Here is a 21,095-nt window from a genome sequence, read left to right as displayed (position 1 = left end):
CCAATCATGTCTGTGTATATGTCCAGCCAGATGATAGCACCGCAGTGGTTAGCTAGCGTAAAAGACTGCTCTGCCACCCGAGTGCCATACCCACCACACTCTGGTCAAGTAAAATCAGCAGTTGGTATCTGCTGCAGGATTCTGTAGAACACTTAATGAGTACTAATATTTAATGTGATTTCTGGTTGTTAGAATAATTGTATAAACAATGTAACACATTAATGTAAAATTCAACCAACTCTTTACTCTTCCAGTCAGCTTGTAGGAAGCAACTGTCGGTTATCATGGCGGACCAAGACACACCCCGCACTGGCCGCTCATCCTCAAGCAAATCAAAACGCTCCAGTAAAGGAAAGAGATTTTCTAAAGCTGAGAATGTTTTAGCCTCTCCGAGCCCAATCTCATCAGTTGTGGAAGCTTCAGAAAAACAGTCAGTTGGTAAGTGTAAACATACTAATTTTAAAATTGTTTCATAAACATTGTACAACTACACTGTAAAAAATTTTACAGTTTCTATACTGTATTCTGAATTACAGTTTCTTACCGTTGTATTAAAAACATTAAAATACAGTGAATTTAAAAAAATACAGTAAAATACTGGCAGCAGGGTTTCCAGCTATTTACCGTAATTTTTACAGTTTCTACACTGTATTCTGAATTACAGTTTCTTACTGTTGTATTAAAAAACATTAAAATACAGTGAATTTTAATTAATACAGTAAAATACTGGCAGCAGGGTTTCCAGCTATTTACCGTAATTTTTACAGTTTCTATACTGTATTCTATATTACAGTTTCTTCATGACAGCTGCCCACTGGAAGTATGAAACTGATGAAACTACTTCACTGACATACAAATTAGATTTTTAAAAATTAGGCTTAATTGAATAAACACAAAAACAGGATTAACAAATGTTCAAGTACATTATTTATTAAATAAAGAGAAAACAAAATCACAACAGTAGTTATTGTTTCATTTAAAAACAAAAATACAAAAGCCTTTTAAACAACCACTTTTTTTTTTTTACAAAATCCAGTATGTGCACACATACTACCTACCAGTAAGTGCATTAGTGTGAGTGAGTGAAAACTTGCTTGCCTAAATGAAGTCCCACTAAAAGTCCAAGAGATTCTTTAGGAGTGTGGAGACACAAGGATTGACTGCGAGAGATTTTTTGTTGACGATTCTACCTGTCTTCTTTGAGACCACCTTGCCCCGACTAGTCTTTGAACCCCTCTCTGGGTTTATCCCAATGAAGCACCTGGAAACACAACAGTACACAATAGTAATCAGTTGGTGACTTTTAGAGTGATTTAGGAAATCAGGCAATGCACATGAACAAAAAAACAGATTTAAGAAAGTGTCTTACCTCTGAATGAACTCTAAAGTACAAGAGGCCTCCTCCTGGTACTGCAAGTTGAACACGTAGTACATTGCAAACAAAGTTGCAAGCCCAGTCAGGAATGTAGGTAGGATGCCCTCGCAAATGACATGACCCTCAAGACTATTCATCCAGCCTTGAATGACCAGCTCCGTTCCTTGTATAAAAAACATTGTTTAAGGAACAAGGACACACCATCCGTAATTTTGTCATTAACGCAAAGCATTCACACTCCTTTTGGATTTAGTCTGCTAAACATTGAGTGAGTGTCTGCGAGTGAGTGTGAGAGAATATGTGCATGTGCATGAGTGTTAGTGTGAGTTAGGGGTTGCACAGACTAGTCGACTTTACTGCTCGGTGATGATGCTTTAAGTTTGATTTTGACTAGTCGCTGATCATGTGATTAAGACAACAGGTAAGGAGCCTGGTGATTTTGGAATCTATACCTCCGGTTTCCTGAAGGTTAATATAATCCCAGGCTCGTTGGAAAGGGCACATCACCTTCTACTGACTTGTGGAGTTTGGCTTTGTTCTGACGTTTCTCTGGCAACCTACAGTGCTTCAAAGATCAGATACTGAACATCCTTATCTCCAGTTTCCCAAAGACTACAATAGAAAGTCATGTGTCATTGGAGTGGGCTCTCCAGACCTCCGCCGCAGGCGAGCATCCCAGCAAGGCCACCTAGGGTGCACCTAAGTCAGATACAAAGTGCATGGATTTTTAAAGTTGGATATTTTAAACATTTAAGTTGCTTGTTGCAAAGCATTCCCTTCTCCTGTGGTTTTGTTCATGACATCAGCAATTAGTCAACATCTACTCGACTTTCATCACATACGTAACTGTCGACTTAAAAAAATCTGAATTTGTGCAAGCCCTAATGTGAGTGAGTGAGGGAGAGTGAGTGTAAATGAGAGTTTGTGAGTGAGTGTGAATGTGTGAGTAAGAGTGAGTGTAAATGAGAGTTTGTGAGCGAGTGTGAATGAGTGTGAGTGAGTGAGAGCAGGTGTGAGGGAGAGTGAGTGAGAGTGAGTGTTAGTGTGTGAGTGAGTGAATGTGAGATTAAGTGTAAGGGAGAGTGAGTGAGAGTGAGCGTGAGTGAGAGTGAGTAAGTGAGAGCAGGTGTGAGGGAGAGTGAGTGTAAATGAGAGTTTGTGAGTGAGTGTGAGTGAGTGTAAGTTAGTGAGCTTAGCGACAACATTCCAGACAGTGCCATTCAGCTAGACGGGCTAGCATCGTATCGCGCCGATAGAAATGCAGCTCAGTCCGGTAAAACACGAGGAGGAGGCGTTTGTGTTTACATTAACACCGAATGGTGCAAGGACTCTGTGCTTGTTGTGGCGTACTGTTCTCCGATGGTGGAATTTGCTATTGTTAGATGCAGACCTTTTTATTTACCACGGGAATTCACCAGTGTGCTTATTGTCGCGGTGTATCTCCCACCCAGCGCGAACGCGAAGGAAGCATTAAGCGAACTCTACAGAGCCATCAGCGAACTACAGACCATTCATCCAGACGGACTGTTTATTATCGCTGGGGATTTTAATCATGCAAATCTCAAGTCTGTTCTCCCTAAATTCCATCGGCATGTGGACTTTGCTACGAGAGGAGCGAACACGCTGGATAATGTTTACACGAACATTGCCGGTGCGTACCGGGCGGAGCCCCGCCCCCACCTCGGATACTCAGACCACATCTCTGTAATGCTAATTCCAGCATACAGAGCACTCATCAGGCGCTCCAGACCTGTACAGAAACAGGTGAAAACCTGGCCAGAAGGATCCATCTCTGCTCTTCAGGACTGTTTTGAGTGCACTGACTGGGACATGTTTAGGGAGGCTGCAACATACGGCGATTACACTGATCTAGAGGAGTACACGACTTCAGTGACCTGCTACATCAGCAAATGCATTGAGGACGTCACTACCACTAGAACCATCACTTCCAGACCCAACCAGAAGCCGTGGATGACTCCAGAGGTGCGTGCACTGCTGAGGGCCCGAGACTCCGCTTTTAAAGCAGGTGACCAGCCGGCTCTGAGAACAGCGAGAGCCAGACTGTCCCGGGCGATCCGAGAAGCAAAGCGCGCACACGGCCAGAACATCCACAGCCACTTCCAGAACAGCGGTGACACACGGCGCTTGTGGCAGGGCATCCAGGCCATCACCAACTACAGGACGACTCCACCCGTCTGTGACAGTGATGCCTCCCTTCCAGATGCGCTGAATGACTTCTACGCTCGGTTCGAGGCGCAGAACAACATGTTGGCGAGGAAGACGATCCCACCTTGTGACGACCAGGTGCTTCGTCTCTCCACAGCGGACGTGAGGAGAACTCTGCACAGAGTCAACCCACGGAAGGCTTCTGGACCAGACAACATTCCTGGCCGAGTGCTCAAAGGATGTGCAGACCAGCTGGCAGATGTATTCACTGACATCTTCAACATCTCCCTGAGCAGCGCCATCGTTCCAACGTGCCTCAAGACGACCACCATCGTACCCGTGCCAAAGAAGTCATCTGTGTCATGCTTCAATGACTATCGTCCCGTAGCACTCACGCCTATCATCACGAAGTGCTTCGAGAAACTAGTCATGAGGCATATTAAGACACTACTGCCTCCCACCATGGACCCACTGCAGTTTGCGTACCGTCCTAACCGCTCAACGGACGACGCCATATCCACTACACTTCACCTGGCTTCTACACACCTGGACAGAAAGAACACTTACGTCAGGATGCTGTTTATAGACTTTAGCTCAGCATTCAACACCATCATTCCTCAGCATCTAATTGGAAAGCTGAGCACGCTGGGCCTGAACACCTCTCTCTGCAACTGGATCCTGGACTTCTTGACTGAGAGACCTCAGTCCGTCCGGATCGGTAAGACCACCTCCAGCACCACCACACTGAGCACCGGCGCTCCCCAAGGCTGTGTGCTCAGTCCACTGCTGTTTACTCTGCTTACGCACGACTGTACAGCGATGCACAGCACGAATTCCATCGTTAAGTTTGCAGACGACACAACTGTGGTGGGACTCATCAGCAACAACGATGAGTCAGCGTACAGAGAGGAGGTACAACATCTAACGGACTGGTGCCAAGTCAACAACCTGTCTCTGAACGTGGATAAAACCAAAGAGATGGTCATTGACTTTAGAAAGACACTAAGGGACCACTCCCCACTGCACATCGACGGCTCATCTGTTGAGATCGTCAAGAGCACCAAATTTCTCGGTGTTCATCTGGAGGAGAATCTCACCTGGACCCTTAACACCAGTTCCATCACCAAGAAAGCCCAGCAGCGTCTCTACTTTTTGAGAAGACTGAGGAAAGCTCATCTGCCACCCCCCATTCTCACCACGTTCTACAGAGGAACAATCGAGAGCATCCTGAGCGGCTGCATCACTGTCTGGTTCGGAAATTGTACTGCGTCGGACCGTAAGACTCTCCAGCGAGTAGTGAGGACAGCTGAAAAGATCATCGGGGTCGCTCTTCCATCTCTCACGGACATTTTTAACACCCGCTGCATCCGCAAAGCTCTCAGCATTGTGGACGATCCAACCCATCCATCACATGGACTTTTTACTCTGCTCCCGTCTGGGAGACGATACCGCAGCATCCGGACTAACACAACCAGACTGTGTAACAGTTTTATCCCACAAGCAATCAGACTCCTAAACTCAGTACTGTAACAATTTCCTCCGGACATTTTCTGCTGCCACACACTGAACTGTATTGACTGTTACTTGCATTTTTGACTATGTTACTTGCATTTTTGCACACCTCCTGGAAATGCACAATAATTTCTGCACCTTACTTGTATTTTGCACCATATTTACTTTTTAGGCACCTTATCTGCATTGCCAATTTTACGCTGCTAATGTACAACATGTCACTACCTCAGGAACCATTGTACCATCTATTCACCATCATGTATTAACACTTGTCTTTAGTCCTGTGTTCTAATTACTTGTTTAGATTAGGGATAATAAGGAATATCTTTTGTAGTTATTTATTATAGGATTTTTTGTATTATTGTTGTATTTGCACTGTTTTGTATTGTCTTGCACTTTTTGTACCGTGTTACACCGTGATCCTAGAGGAACGCTGTTTCGTTTCAATATGTACTTGTATGTAGCTGAAATGACAATAAAACCTCTCTGACTCTGACTCTCTCTCTGAGAGTGAGTGTTAGTGTGTGAGTGAGTGAATGTGAGATTAAGTGTAAGGGAGAGTGAGTGAGAGTGAGCGTGAGTGAGAGTGAGTAAGTGAGAGCAGGTGTGAGGGAGAGTGAGTGTAAATGAGAGTTTGTGAGTGAGTGTGAGTGAGTGTAAGTTAGTGAGAGTGAGTGTTAGTGTGTGAGTGAGTGAATGTGAGATTAAGTGTAAGGGAGAGTGAGTGAGAGTGAGCGTGAGCGTGAGTGAGTAAGTGAGAGCAGGTGTGAGGGAGAGTGAGTGTAAATGAGAGTTTGTGAGCGAGTGTGAATAAGTGTGAATAAGTGTGAATAAGTGTAAATAAGTGTGAGTGAGTGAGTGTGAGTGAGTGTAAGTTAGTGAGAGTGAGTGAATGTGAGATTGAGTGTAAGGGAGAGTGAGTGAGAGTGAGCATGAGTGAGAGTGAGTAAGTGAGAGCAGGTGTGAGGGAGAGTGAGTGTAAATGAGAGTTTGTGAGTGAGTGTAAATGAGAGTTTGTGAGCGAGTGTGAATAAGTGTGAATAAGTGTGAGTGAGTGTGAGTGAGTGTAAGTTAGTGAGAGTGAGTGTTAGTGTGTGAGTGAGTGAATGTGAGATTGAGTGTAAGGGAGAGTGAGTAAGAGTAAGTGACAGTAAGTTAAGTGAATGAGTATGAGTGAGTGAGATTGAATGTGAGAGCAAGTAACTTGTCCAGGTACATAAAGTATTTTGCATTTAAAAAGATTAAATGTTTTCTACAATCACTTAATTTTACTGAAGTATTACATTATTTAATGGATAACATTGCTTTGTTGAGTAAAACAAGTATAGTAATATGTAAAAGTCTTAGGCAGTCAAGAGTATTCTTCTCAAACACAAATGGTATTGTATACTTACCAAGAAGTATCAGAGGAGGACTTGCAGAGAGTGTGAGGGTCCTCTCAACATCTGCTGCAGTGGCACTTGCCTGACGAAAACAAAAAGATTTATATCCTTAGCATAACACTGAGATTAAACATAACTTATAACAAAAGAAGACAAAAAGTGAACTCACATCTACATGAAACAAGAGCCCGTTGGTATTCTCTCGAAAGTGCACCATAAGTAGCTGTACAAAAAAATCATTTTAAAATTAGGACGTCGCACATTTAAAAGAAAACACTAAGAACACTTCATAAACAGAAGACATGAACAATTGTCACACTATTATCAGTTTGTGTCACTATTAGCAGCAATTAAATGTGGGGGTTAGCAATAGCAAACATTAGACTACCTAAGTTAGCTAAGTGATCTATCAATGATTAATGACTCCCATACAAGGCAAAACAAAAGCAACTTATCACTGCAAGCATACTTTTTTTGGCTATGGTAAAACAAGTGGTGACCAGGGGCTTTCAAAGTAATGAGGTATACCAGATGGACACGGAAAATCGCTTAAAGAAAATGCTGTATTATACCGTAATTTTAAACCGTGACGACTCAGTTATAAAATCAGGATTACCATTAGCTGGCAAAATAGCTAGCTATTTAACTTACACTATCAAGCAGCTAACATTCGGTTAGGTTCAGTCTACATATAACTTACTTTCTTAGCTTTGTGATTTTTTTTTTCTATTTGTCAAAGACACTTTTAACAGGTAGCAAAACAAAAATTAATTAAGGTAACAATTATATTCTTAATGATGAACCACATGAGAATTAATGGAGAATTAATGCAGACAAGCAGCTTTCAATGACAGTTGAGCAATTATTAAAAAAAAAAATTTGTACTAACTTAACGTAACAACTAACACCTGTTGGTTTGCCTTACTAAACAAGATTAGCATTAGCAAACCAGCCAGCTCTCACATTCAAAGCCAGCTAAAACTTAATCGTGTAGTACTGGTTTTCTTAGCTAGACATCTAATCAATTAATCAATCCAAAATTCCCCACACATCAAAACATCAATTTATTTTACCGAGGCAGTTTACCTGATAGACAGTGAAAGAGTAATCCTGATGGGTTTTGAAGACAGGGGCATCTGACCATAGGCGGGGCTGAAGACGGCTTTGAGAAAATACTGTTCTGTACTGTAAAAAGCTTTACTGGTGTTCTACATCGTCAAAATACGGTAATACTGTGAATAAAGCGTTGTTATTCACACTATTACCGTATTTAACAAAAAACATTATATTACTGTTGCAATTTGCCTGTATTTTTACAGGAATTTTTTACAGTGTACAGTTCTGAAAAGTTGTCTAAATACATGAATCTATGATTTGTTTATTTGATTTAACTCACAAAAGTGCAAAGAAATGATTCCAGTGTTTCACTGTTCAACTTTTATATTTTGTAAATTTAAACAGATTTAGAACTTGATGCCTGCAACACTGTGTTACATCACTTTTCCTATTAATTACATGTTTTAATCATTTGTGAATACTAATTGTTGTAGCTTTGCAAGTGGGATTTATTTTACCCATTCTTCTTGAAACAAGATTTCAGCTACCCAACAATCTGTGGTACGTGTTCTCATCATCTTTTCCATGATGTGCCAAACATTTTCAATAGAAAAACAATCTGCACTGCATAGAAGCATAACTGTTTCTTATGCACTGCTGTCTGAGGGCTCAAAGGTAAAGCACATTCAACAGTTTCTGGACTTGTCCTTAGCTTCCTTGAATCTTTTTACAATATTATGTGTGGTAGATGGTGAACTCAATTAATTGCAACAGTTTTTGCATTTTTGCTTGCCTTAGCACGCATTTCACTTAAATGAGCATTCATTACAGTCACATGTTGCCTTGTAATGCAGTGTGCCATCAAATGTCACTGGCATTAAATATTACTTTTAGCCTTTTGCTTTATAAATGAAGTTATTTCCAGTTTTTGTGAACCTTTTAATAATATCCACTGTAAGTATTTACATCAATACATTCTTTGCAATTTTGCATTAGGATGTTCTTAAACTGTTTGAGGCATTTTTGCAACTGACTATTTTGTTAATGCTTCTTATACCCTTATACCCAATCATGACATCACCTTTTTTTTTTTTTTATTGTTTTTTTTTTTTTATAAACATTTTAGTGTTCCTGAATATGCCCCTGTCCCAACTTTTTCGGAATTTGTTTGCATGCATCAAATTGGGGATTTAGCTTCTAATTATAGTAATGATAAGACAGTAAATATTTGTTCTTTGTACTGTTTTCAGTCAATTGCCTGTAAAATACAGTTAACAATTTAAATAAAAAATTTTTTTATTTGCATTTAACGTACTGTCCCAACTTTTGTTGCTGTTTGTGTTACAGTACTTACTGTCATGTATATTAGACACATGAAGGAAGATTCTTAAGTTCAGTTTTCTGTGGCATATCACTACATGGTTTACTGTGGGGGTGGGGTATGTGCATTCAATTTTGGAAACGAGTCTCTAACCATTACTTTAATATTAGAGTTGTTTGAATAGATAAGTGCAGCACCAGTGCCTGATCAAGTTATCTGCTTCATTCCCTTTCATGAGCAGCAGCATTAAGTTCAAACTTGATTTGGGAGTAATAGAGCCTCACCTGTGTTTAAGTAAACCTCGCCCTTGTATTCTCAGCTCTCATGAATCTGTCAAAGCTTTGCAGGATGAATGCCAATGTGTAGAAGGTTATTATTAAATCCCTGATACATGCACACAACTTTGAATACAAGCTGAATTGATTTCCTAACATGCTGGTTTTGTGTATGTGGCTAGAGGCTAATATTCAAGATGAGGTTAATATAGCAGCACCAGAGGAAGAGGATGCACACTTCAAGGACCTGGTAATGTTCTAATTAATGCTAAATGAGATGTTTTTAAAACACACTGATAATTTACCTCACACTTATTATGATTATAATCTGATTGTAATCTACAATTCACAGTTTCTTTTGCCAGAGGCTTTAACGTCGGTTGTCCTCATGTACTAATCAGTGCCTTTTTTTCTTAATTGTTGTTTAGTTTTGGGGATGTGAGAACTGTTGCTTTAGGTTGTTTTTTTATTTTGCGGGCAAATTCTATTGCCTGTGAGGCACTGCAGTACCATCTTCATTTACTATGCTTCATTGATCACACAAATTCAACAAATGCCCACAGGTGGGCCAATGAAAATATCACATTTCCCTTGCCAGCTGCTCTCAGTTTAAAAAGAAAAAACTCATGTAAGATTGCAACTCTATACACATACATGACTTTTTACCTTTACAGAAATAACAGATAACCTGTGCACACAATAATTCCTGAGTAAATTGCAGCAGAGAAAAATATAATCTAGTAAGTAGAGGGCATTGGGGAGGGAATGGCTCAATAAACCTGCTGCAGTTCTGTCCTTGGCATCATTGACATTAATAGAATTAATTATAGCCCCCTGGCTTGTAAAAGAGAAATGGCACTTACATGCAGTGATCCTGCCGCCCCTGCCAGGAGACCCTGTAGAAGTGGCAGCTGGAAACCAGAGAGAATTGGATTAGATCATATCGACATTCAACACGGTGCATATGTACCATAAATGAAGGTCAATAATGATAAATGTAGTGTGATTACTGTGGTTGTTACATTACAACTAAAATACATTATTAATGGAAAAACACACTTTAATCAGTTGAAATGCAAAATCGTTAATAGTTTAGCTTAAATAATGCTTCAAGATTTGTCTTTCTGGATTATCCCCCCCTTTATCTCACAGTCTAGTTATATTGCAGCATCACCAGGAAGAGACCCTGTCCGTCCAACCAAACACAGCTAGCCAGGTCGGTGGCTCTGCTGAGAAACATGCAGCATTGTGCTAGCACATTAGATCGCTGCACCACCCAAGTGCCTTTAGATTGTTTTCTCTACTGAGTTTAAGCACGCTGGGTGGCACAGTTGCTCAGTGGGTAGCACTGTTGCCTCACAGCAAGAAGGTGAAGCAGTCTGGGTCCTTTCTGTGTGTAGTTTGCATGTTCTCCCCATGTCTGTGTGTTTCCTCAGAGAGCTCCGGTTTCCTCCCACAGTCCAAAGACATGCACCTGTCTTGTCATGAATGTAACCAAAGTGTGTAAAAATTGATGTTAAAATCCTAATAAAATAAATCAATCAATTTAAGAATGCTAGTGATGTATTGGTCATTTTTAGGGATCACTGTGCATCACATGAAATCTTTTCTCCTTTCTCCGACGTCTTCTTGCAGAAGGAGCTGTTTAGAAAGCGTGTGGTGTTGACTGGAGTATCAGAAGATTCCTGGACAGAAAAAAATAACAGAGCTCTGGATAGGTTCATCGAAGATGCAACAATCAAGATTCTCATTATCTACCCTGACCCTTTTGCTGGCCTATGTGTGCAGTATGCCGTACCATGTCAGGTACTACCAGGTTTATTCTGAGAAGCAGTGACATTTGGTGTTGGATAAGGGCAGCAATCGTACAAGTGACTGATGTTACTGCAAATTATTCATGAGTTAAAAATCAGTTTCTGCATTATTTCTTGTCTTTGCCCCCCACCAAAAAAGATTCATTACTGAATCCACAATATCCAGTGATCACTTGTTTTAACTGTCATTTTAATGCATGTGGTATTTTGGTATGAAAACTATCAGTCATGAGTGCTTCAGACACACTGGATATCCATTAAAGCTGCGCAATATGAAATCATTCCTGTTTTTTATGTTTCATTTTGCCACATCCATCTCTCTCTCTCACACAGGTGGTGGAGCAGCTGGCCTACTTCATACGTGACGAGGAGGCTGTGATTATGGAGGAGACTTTTGAGAGCTGTGTGCAGTTTGGCACAGTGCGGGGAGGGGGTGTGGAGAGCCTGCTGAGGCTAATGAACGGGGTTCATGCACCACAAGTTACCCTCAGTACAAACTGGCCAGAGAGCGTCAAGAATGATTATTTAGCACAGATGCATCGTTTCATCACCAATCTCACAGGTACGTGGCAAATGAAATTCATGAGCCACAGTGGGGTTTTTTCCCCCAGAGAACAGGAAACTTGCATTTTCATTGACCACCCATCAAGTTGCTGAAGGTTTCATATTAATTCTAGCAGCAACAAAGGGTATGGAAAGGGCAGGTTATACCAGTGTTGTGCCTTTCTTTTTTTCAGAGAACTAAGTTGTTACAGACGGCTTACCCTTGTTATTTGTGACTTTTAGCTATAATATTGTTCTACCTTGATGAAGCATCCTGCATATTGGATTAATTGTCAATTCCTGCAGGTGCCGGGCGATTCACCCTATTACAAGATGCCTTTATGGCATTAATGTGTATATACACTCTAGTCTAAATACAAGTTACATTATATGGACAAAAGTATTGGGGCATACCAAATTTTTTAATTCATGTGCTTCAACCACAACAATTGCTAAACAAACTTTGCAGCAACAGTTTAGGGAACGCATTTTATTGTTCCAGCATGACAGCTTGGGAATGAACTGAAACATCAGCTGAGGCTTGGTTTTATACACATGTGGGAATGGGAGTAAATAAAACATCTGATTTCAATAATTAAGAGGTTCTTCCCAGTACTTCTGTCTATTTACTGTGTTTAGGACATGCATTTCATTTTCATCAAAAGCCTTATCCTGGTCAGGGTCGTCACAGGCCTGGTTTACCCAGGGAACAATGGGTACAAAGTAGGAATCCCATGGACAGGACACCAGTCCATAGGAAGGCTTCTGCCTCCCTACAAGCCATAGACGGCCATGTCTGTGTAGACGCTCTGCTTGCCGATAGCACTGCTTAACAAGCTAATGGAAAAAATGCAAACATTTTTTGTTTGTATTTTTTTCCATGTAAAACTTTTACTAAAATTGGATTGATCCAGAAATTAAACAGCTGTCCTCAGCCCATAAAGTCAGTCAGCGGCATTTGTGCTATTAACACACTCCCTCTCTGACCTGTGTGTAGCCAACAGTCTTCCACATGCACGAGGTGGTTTCTCATACGAATCACGATCGTCAACAGAGAGTGGTGCACTGTGCTTCAATATTCCATGTCTCTGTCCAGGCCATTGATCAGCCAGCAGAGGCCACAATTGCAGCAGAAGTAAGTAATTCCTTTTGGCCCGCCCTCCCCTAGACATAGCCAATCACATCTGTGTAGGTGCCCAGCCAGCCAATAGCAGAACTGAGATTCAAACCCGAAAGCTCAGGATTGCAGCAGTGGTGTGATGGCGTGTTTAACAGCTGTGCTCTTATTTAATTCCTTTTTTAGATAGTAAATACATTAAACTTTGCTAACTAAAAGTCCATGCCTAATGTAGAATGTCAAGTTCGTTGCCATTAAACACTAATACTGATATTTATAATAGATATATGGAATACAATTGCTGATGAAAATGATTCATTTAGGGGGAAAAACAAACCAAAAAAGCTTGCAATTCTGGTTCTGCTATTCACTCTTTTATTTTCATCTCTAAAGAGTAGGCAGGTAGACTGCATTACATTGATTTCTGAACCTCATGCTGACTTTACTGGACTTTTAAAATTGCTCTTCACAATACACTCGGAGCACCGCTCTTATCTCTATTCTCGAGGTAGACGGAGCAAGGCTAATAATCATATTTCAAACCTTTAGTCAGCTGATCTGAAATCAAATTCTTTTTGTGTGTGCATGTGTGCTGATCCTAATCGCTCTGTGCAAGACTGATCCAGAGCCAGGCCTCCCACTTTGAGCTGCTTTCAGAATTCAGACTCAAAGTTTCCTGCCCTGCCAGCCATTCGGAGGTAATCATCCAGCACGTTGTTCGGCTGTGATGGTTCAATTATCAGACCAATCATGCCAATCAGCACACCCACGTCACATTTTATACTCCCAGAGTAAACACAAATCACAGTCCCACCAATCAGACTCTATTCTTACCTGGGTAAGAATACACTGCACCCCGGCTAATCACAGAGCCATTTTGGTCATTTTTACATGTCTCCCTAATCTCCATTTTTTTTCTCTTGAATACATATTTTTTCAGGCCATGTTCAAGTCAACAGAGTCTTTGTCCAAGAAATACATTTCCAGAATAAAGAAATGTTGTGAAAGTAAAAAGGCAGCCAAATGGGTCCTGTAAGATAAACACTGTGCCGGGAGCTTCTTTGATTTTTGTTTTAACGCACTAGAGCAATAACATTGCAGTCACTAAGTGTACCGCTGATGATGTATGCAGGTTGTTAAGCGGTACGTACCAAAATGATTTAGTTTTAAACCAGATGGCCCATGTTAGCTCAAAGGTGTATTTATGTTAATGTGCTTGATCCAAAAATAATGCTGTAGCACCATTTATTCTAAAGCACTGGTAGGGGTGGTTGTAGAAATATATACAGAATAAATGTACATATTGTAAACTAACTTCCTCATTGGGAACCATAGCAGAAATCAGTTCACAGGTGCTCTGGTGGCGCAGCTATCTGATGCACAAACCCACCACTGCTGAGATCAGAGTTCATATCTGCGCATTCGTCCGTGCAGGCACCTACAACTGGCAGTGTCTATAGGGAAAGAAAAGGTCAAATTCATTGCTGTCTCTCCAAACACAATGCAGCTTTCTCTGAGACTTTGTTGCAGGCAGGTGAAAAGACGTGACTGGCGACTACTTGTGTGCTGTAGGGGGCATGATGGAGGGGGTGTGTTTTGGAGGAGCCAGTGTGGAAGGATGTGTTAGCGACATGATAGCAATGAGAAGGAACTGGGGACGGCTAAATTTGGAGCAACCCATACTCTTTATGGCCTAAGTTATGAGGACACCTGACAATGAGCCAGAGATGTTCACAAGTAACAAAACACAAGTCTGAGTCAAGTCACAAGTCTTTAGGCTAGAGTCCAAGTCAAGTCACAAGTCTTTAGGCTAGAATCCGAGTCAAGTCACAAGTCTTTAGACTAGAGTCCGAGTCAAGTCACAAGTCAATATAATATACACAAGACATATATTGGAAATGTAGCATAGAAATAAACAAATAATATGTAGGTTAAAAAAACCCAACAGATTAGCAACTGTACTTGGTGCCTTTACTTGTGCAAATGAATGTAATTTCCATAACAAGAAGGTACCAGTTAAAAGCTTAAACTGATACGTTTTGTTTTCATTGCAAAACAAAAGCACACAATAAATTACAGCACAGCGGCCAAAATCCAAAACACAGCAATAAAAATCATAACCACTGCTTACCTAAGCTTATGTTCTTCCAAATGCTATTACATTTATAACTGTGTGTTGTCCTATTAGGAATATAATTTGTTATTTTGTAAATGTGCTTATAATTAAAAACCTTCAAACTTTTCCCGGTTGTGAAGTAAAACACGAACTCGTTTTAAAGCCAATCAAGCGTTTCATTCACACACCAACTGTGTGACGCAAACTGAATAAATGCAAATAACAGCATTTCTTACTAAAAATGAAAATCGGAAGGTCTGATTGGTTCAGAAAGCGGTTCTTTCAACCATTAGTGCAAATTCTGTAGGCGCGTTCTATTCATCCCAGTTGTTCCTGTGAAGTGCACTACGTAGGGTATTCCACCATTTTAAGTGAGATTACAATCCAAAGGTAACGAAAATGTGCAAATGAAGTGAACTTCATACTGTGTAGGGTGTGGGGAGCGACGCTTCATCACTACGCCGGAAGCTGGCTGTAACATTTACCCATTGCGTGCGTTGCGGTTTAAGACGGCCGGAGCGTTATTAGAGAGCAGAATGTTTATAATAATATGTAAGCATTACGCAGACACCGTCAATCAGCCAGCAGAGGTCGCATCAGTTTATGAGGTTTTCCTTCTGGTAATCCCACCTTGAGGACAAGCTAATTAATGTCCATATGGACACCTGGCCTGCCAGTAGCAGAGCTGAGATTTGAACTGGAAACTTTTAGATGGCAGCTCTGGTACTGTTGAATTTAATACATGTATATATTTTTCTGATACATTTCTGTGAGCTGCTTGGCTGAACTTTTCTCTCTGCAGTGTTTACCTACTCTTTTTTCCCCTCACATATTTCTTTTTAGCTTGCCTTTGATTTCAGAAGGGCGAATTGAACTCCGTCATTGTATTCCTCTGTCCTGCTCTTATTTATTTCTCTTGTTCATATCAGTCCTCACAGACAGATCCAGACAGACTCATAGTCAAACTAATATTCCACCCTTGTTCGCTTCAATCTTTTCATCTGTAAATATGAAGACTTTTTGTGTCCCCTTCTTTTCTTGCTCACTCCCTGAAGTGCTTGCTCCTTCTTGCTGGCCTTCAAACTTTTCTTTCTTTCAGTAAATGTATTTTTACCTGTATGTATGACCTGTATTAACCTTTTAGTTTGGAAATGTTCAAGTGGTGCATTTGTTGTAAAGACGTCCACTTAAGATGAAACACTGAGAAATAAGAGAATGACAATGTGAAGAAGGGTAAAAAAGGAAGAATAATTCGTTTTTATGATGACATATGCATGCCACTCAAATCCAAACAACAATATTCATCTTCTTATTCATATCATTATTTTTTTTCCCTGGCTGCAAACTTTATGTAATAACAAGTTGATTAGCTCAGTAATGTGGTAAATGAGGAGATGTAATATGAATGGTGATGTGATAATGTGCTACATTAGTGAGCTGTATTGTACTGTGTTATTGCACAGAGCAGTTTGTGCTCTCTTGGAGCACATCACCCGTACAGTCATTAATAAGTGGGTTGTGACGCCAATTTAAGTCTTTTTTTCAGCAGCATTTCACTTTTTAATAAAATGCATTTTAATGACTTTTATCCACAGAATTACATTATTGCCGTATTGTGTGCTGCTTTCCACAGATACCAGATTTAAGCTCATAGGAAAGACTGTGCTTTACATCCCTATGGAGGCCCTACAGCACAGCCCAGAGGAGGCTGCCAAGGACAAAATGCTATTGCAACGACTGGAGGGTAAGGGCCATAGAGGGACATGCTATTGCTTTAGGCTTTTTGAGGCTCTAGCTTAATATAAGAGATTGAGAAGTACTATTTACTTGGCTAATATTGTTTTAGGGTTTTCAACCACTGGTCTGTGTACTATTAGTGGATCTGATAGATCTGTTGACCATGAAGCACTCCTGCACTTAAGTAAATAAATAATATTTTGAAAATAGTTTAGTAGGTGCTTTATCCTGATTAAAGCTGAGGTGGTCCTGAGATGTTTTGGTAAGCGTTATTAGGATAAAAAGATGAATTAAGTGTTGCTACATTTGTAATACACTTAATACTAAGTACATTTAGATATTATTACTTGGAATAATTCTTGTACTGTTATTTAGGTTTAGGTTTAGAATGACTGAACACATTGAACAGCTGAATACTTTTGACTTATTATGTCTGAATAGCAGACCTGCCAATTACAACACAGTTCAGGTCAGTCAGTCAACGTATTTAAAACTTTGGTTCTGTTTAGTTCTGTTTACATTTTGAACAAAAAAAGCATTTAAGACTGCAGAAAAAAAATCACCTAGTATCTCACGTTTAAATCCAGGGGTTGGTGTCGACCTGGTCGGGCACCCAAACAGGCACAGTTAGATGGCTGAGCCTAACTGAGGAGATGGAGTATGGGGCATTGAACCAGACTTTCATTGCTGCTGTACAATTGTGACCTCTACTGTCAGGTCACAGCAGCTGCATTAGTAATAGGGTTCTCAAAGAGTTCATAGTCTGGCTATGTTGGCTTGATTTTCTGCCCTTACCTTCTTTTTTGTTTTAATATTTGTGTTTCGTAGTGGTGATGATCCATTGGACACGACAGATAAAAGATGTGTTAAAAACACAGGAGACAATAGCAACTAGAGAGAACGCTGGGCCTCTGGAGGAGATCACCTTTTGGAGGAGTCGCTTTGATGATCTGTTCGGGATCAGCCAGCAGATCCAGAAGCCAGGAGTCTGTCACATTGAAGCCATACTGCAGCATTCAAAGTCCTACTATGTGCCTCCTTTCCTCAGTTTAGCCAACCAGATTCAGGTATGTGTGTGTGTGTACATGTGTCTGTGTGAGGGAAAAGGAGAGCTTATTCAGTATTGATGGCCTAATTATTAAGTTGCTGCTGATGACTAATAGGAATGTCATATTTTTCTACACCCTTAAAAATAAACCTCCCAAATATTTGCGACATTACCCTCCATTACAATTCAACAAAAAGGTAGCAGCACAATAACGTGTGATACTCTGTAATTAAAACACAAACAACAGTTGCATATAGAATAACTGGGCATGCAAAAAAACCTGTGTATGAGATGAATGAACAGAGCACGATGATGTATCTGGATTACCCAATTATTAAGGGTTTTACACAATCGACTTTTTTTGTTTAAAATGCTTCTTCTGTAAAAGAAAAATAGTGCTGTAAAAAAGTCACTGCCCCTGCACTGATTATGTACTTGTCACTCTAAATGATTATAAAACTAGAGATAAAACACCATTTTTACAATGCAATTTTGTTTAATTAAAGTCATTTAGCATGTATAACCCTTCTGAACAGCCTGGTTTGGCTAGTTCAGTATAAATCTTTATCATTTTAAACCATAAAATCATTATAGCAATCACATTAACACTTCCTCCGGAAAACACTTCAGCAATCAAAAGAAAACTCAAAAGAGCTATAGGAAATTACTGAATTATATAAGAGTTTCGATTTTTAGAATTACAATGAGAGCCATTATTTTCAATTTAAGAAAGTGTGATTTCCTCTACTCCACTTATGTCTCGTGCTGCATCACTTTGGGCTGTGAATTTTGATTTGGTTTTCTTTTTGGTTTACAGAGATTAAGAATGACTGACTCAATAAGTAATATCTTCATCAGAAACAATGCAAACATGATAGTAAACTTTCTTACAAATACAAACTTAAAGACTTGCTTATAAACCAAATAAATCACTGAATTAATACAAAGTTTTCATACGAAAAACCGCTCCTGCCTTAAAAATAACTCACCAGAGTAAACAAGGAGTTATGAAAACCAAACAAACAAACTTTTTGGTTTCATTTTCCATTTTTTATTGTTTTACTTTTTGGTTGTGACTCTTAAGACCCAGTATTCTACCTTGGTTAAGTGTCCTGCAGTTGGGTGTATATTTTCCCACCTTGCAGGTATGAGGTTTTTATCCGGCACCTTCTTACCAGGTGTGACATGCCCCGTTATGTTATGTATGCAAAAATATACTAAAATAATTGAAGTAAGAAATGGCGCAAATATATTTTGTCTGCCACTGTGGTGGTTTTACTCATTTTAAGCACCAGTTGTTTAAAGTGGAGCTTAAGTTTTCTTTTCAGTGTAAGTCTTTATGACCCTAGCAGAGATGCTTATTTAAACCCTGTAACCCTAGTATTTGTGCTTTACATTAATAATAATTGGTGTTTATTTTTAAGGATACTGGTCCTAAATCAGTAGGAAAGGGTGACCTCTAGCTCTAGCCACAGGCTCAAAACTTAATGCTGCAGTTTTAGTGCTCCAGCAAGTCCAGGCATTTCATAAAGTCTCTAAAGGCTCTGAAAAATCTATATTGTCAGAAAGAAATAATGAGACATTCAAAGCTGATTGACCATCCGTTCCACCTAATCGCTGCTCTTAATGTCAGAGCTGTAAGGAGAGAGTCAGCAGAACGCTGGATCACGGCCCTGTAACAGCAGATAAGCTGTGGGTTTCCAAAATCATCTCGTGAATGGTGCCACTCAATTTAAATTGAGTATCGAACTGGGTGTAGTTGAGGGAACATAAGGCGAAGAAACTGAGTAAAGTGAATTTAGCTTTGTCAAGTAGGGTTTATTAAATAGTATTAAATGATCAGCACTGAATCTTGAATTTAACACAAATTGAATTAAACAATGTTAGGCAAATTTTCTGTAGATTATTAATAGAATTAAATTGATACTAGCTGTTGTTGAATTGACTCTAACAAACTCAAGCTATGTTTTGTCTTTTTTCTGCAGGATGCCACTTTACAGGTTCAGTCTAATCTCTTGTTCCTCTCCTTACTGAAAGAACCATGTGAGGAGCTGGCTCAGCTCAAACCTTGCCAGGTGGCACCCAAGCTAGGCAACATCATTAACCTTATCCGTATCATCTGGCTCAACTCTCCATACTACAACACTCCTGAGAGGATTACTGTGCTCTTCCGAAAGGTACGTCAAGACTTATTTTACAAGCCATAGTTGTTGCCTACTGAATGTCCGATGAATAAATGTTAGTTTTGTACTGTAAGGCTTGTTGTGTTGGTCTGTGTTTACATGGACATTCATGGTATCTGTCATCATGGAGGTGATATAGAACCCCTCTGTGACACCAGGTTAAAACACCCTTTCATGTAGGAATGCCATCTTCTGCCATACTGAACCAGTTATTTCAAAATTGCAGAGGTGCCAGATGCCAAGAATGTCTCTGTAAACACAGCCTGACTGCCTGAATATCAATTCAAATGCATTCCAGGACACTCATGCACATGTGCAAGTTTTGTTAAACACAGTAGCTTTCAGTTATTGCAGAAAACATCAAAATCATTTTGGATACTGTAAGACGTTTGTTCTTGCTGTTTTTTTTAGCAACAACATTGCACACAAAGCCCTTCCTGCAACAGAATTCTACGCTAACTAAAACGTGTTCTTTAATCAGGTTTCAAGTGCATTATTGTCGTTCAGCTATATGCAACACAAAGCAGAACAATGGCATACAATAGATATACAGTAGAATAGGTCTAAATACTTACAATAAATACAATAAATAATTGCCTTACAGCACAGAGCTGATTAACACAATAAGTAAAAAATAGACTTAATTCAAGCAGTGAATCTGAAGAACAGTGTAGTGTAAAACCAGTACATGGTGCTGAGTATTTGTGAGGTGTAAAAGCAGCAGTTTAATGCTACTGTAATGCAGATTCTCAGATCATTTGTTAGTAAAGATATGATGAGACTTTATTGATCCTCAAGATAATTTGCCTTAGGGGATCAATAAAGTCTTATCTTATCTTAATAATGATATGAGCATCTTTACAGTGACATTAAGCTTTTACATCCCACAAATAGTTCTTAGTTGTAGTATATTCTCTCCTTACTTTTTTAATATCTTACTTCTGTTAAAGTAAAAAATGACATTGAGCAGCTCAGGTGGCGCAGCAGTAAATTGCGCTAGCCCATTACTGCCGGGATCCAGGGTTCAAATCACTTGTGGCGCTGTTGGCCATTTAGGCATCTACAAACATGATTGGCTATGGCTGGGCGGGATGGCCCTGCGATGTATTGGCGTCCTGACCAGGGTGTGTTACTGCAACCCTGACCCTAACACCTGACGCTAAAGTGATAGTAAAACATGAAAATGAAATAAAATGACATTCAGCACCCACTCTACCAGCTAGCATATCAACAAGTGACCTAGGTACTTGGGTCTGATCCTTACAGTAAAAAGTTGAAAGGGAGCTGTGTTGACATTTATTTATTTTTTAATCATTGTTACTAGCCATTTCATCCTGGTCCGGCAGGACACCAGGTTATTGCGGGGCAAAACAACCTTACAGGTCAGTCACTGAATTGCAACCAGTGCATACCACTGTGCTGCTTAGCATTTAACATCTGACGCTTTTTA

The 21,095-nt window shown here is 39.9% G+C and overlaps 1 protein-coding gene across 1 annotated transcript in view; it reads left to right on the top strand.

Annotated features, from left to right (window-relative positions):
• The first annotated feature begins 284 nt into the window (after positions 1 to 284).
• Positions 285 to 21,095, top strand: part of dnah2 (dynein, axonemal, heavy chain 2) — a 294,787-nt gene continuing 273,976 nt past the window's right edge. The window contains exons 1-7 of the mRNA XM_062993580.1: positions 285 to 438; positions 9,270 to 9,337; positions 10,723 to 10,893; positions 11,235 to 11,463; positions 16,311 to 16,421; positions 17,243 to 17,481; positions 19,448 to 19,639. Of these exons, the coding sequence (XP_062849650.1) occupies positions 285 to 438; positions 9,270 to 9,337; positions 10,723 to 10,893; positions 11,235 to 11,463; positions 16,311 to 16,421; positions 17,243 to 17,481; positions 19,448 to 19,639 (1,164 nt within the window). The remainder of the gene's footprint in view (positions 439 to 9,269; positions 9,338 to 10,722; positions 10,894 to 11,234; positions 11,464 to 16,310; positions 16,422 to 17,242; positions 17,482 to 19,447; positions 19,640 to 21,095) is intronic.

Source organism: Trichomycterus rosablanca, chromosome 4, assembly GCF_030014385.1.
Source record: "Trichomycterus rosablanca isolate fTriRos1 chromosome 4, fTriRos1.hap1, whole genome shotgun sequence".
NCBI classification, from domain to species: domain Eukaryota; kingdom Metazoa; phylum Chordata; class Actinopteri; order Siluriformes; family Trichomycteridae; genus Trichomycterus; species Trichomycterus rosablanca.
This window is presented reverse-complemented; position numbering and strand designations above follow the sequence as displayed.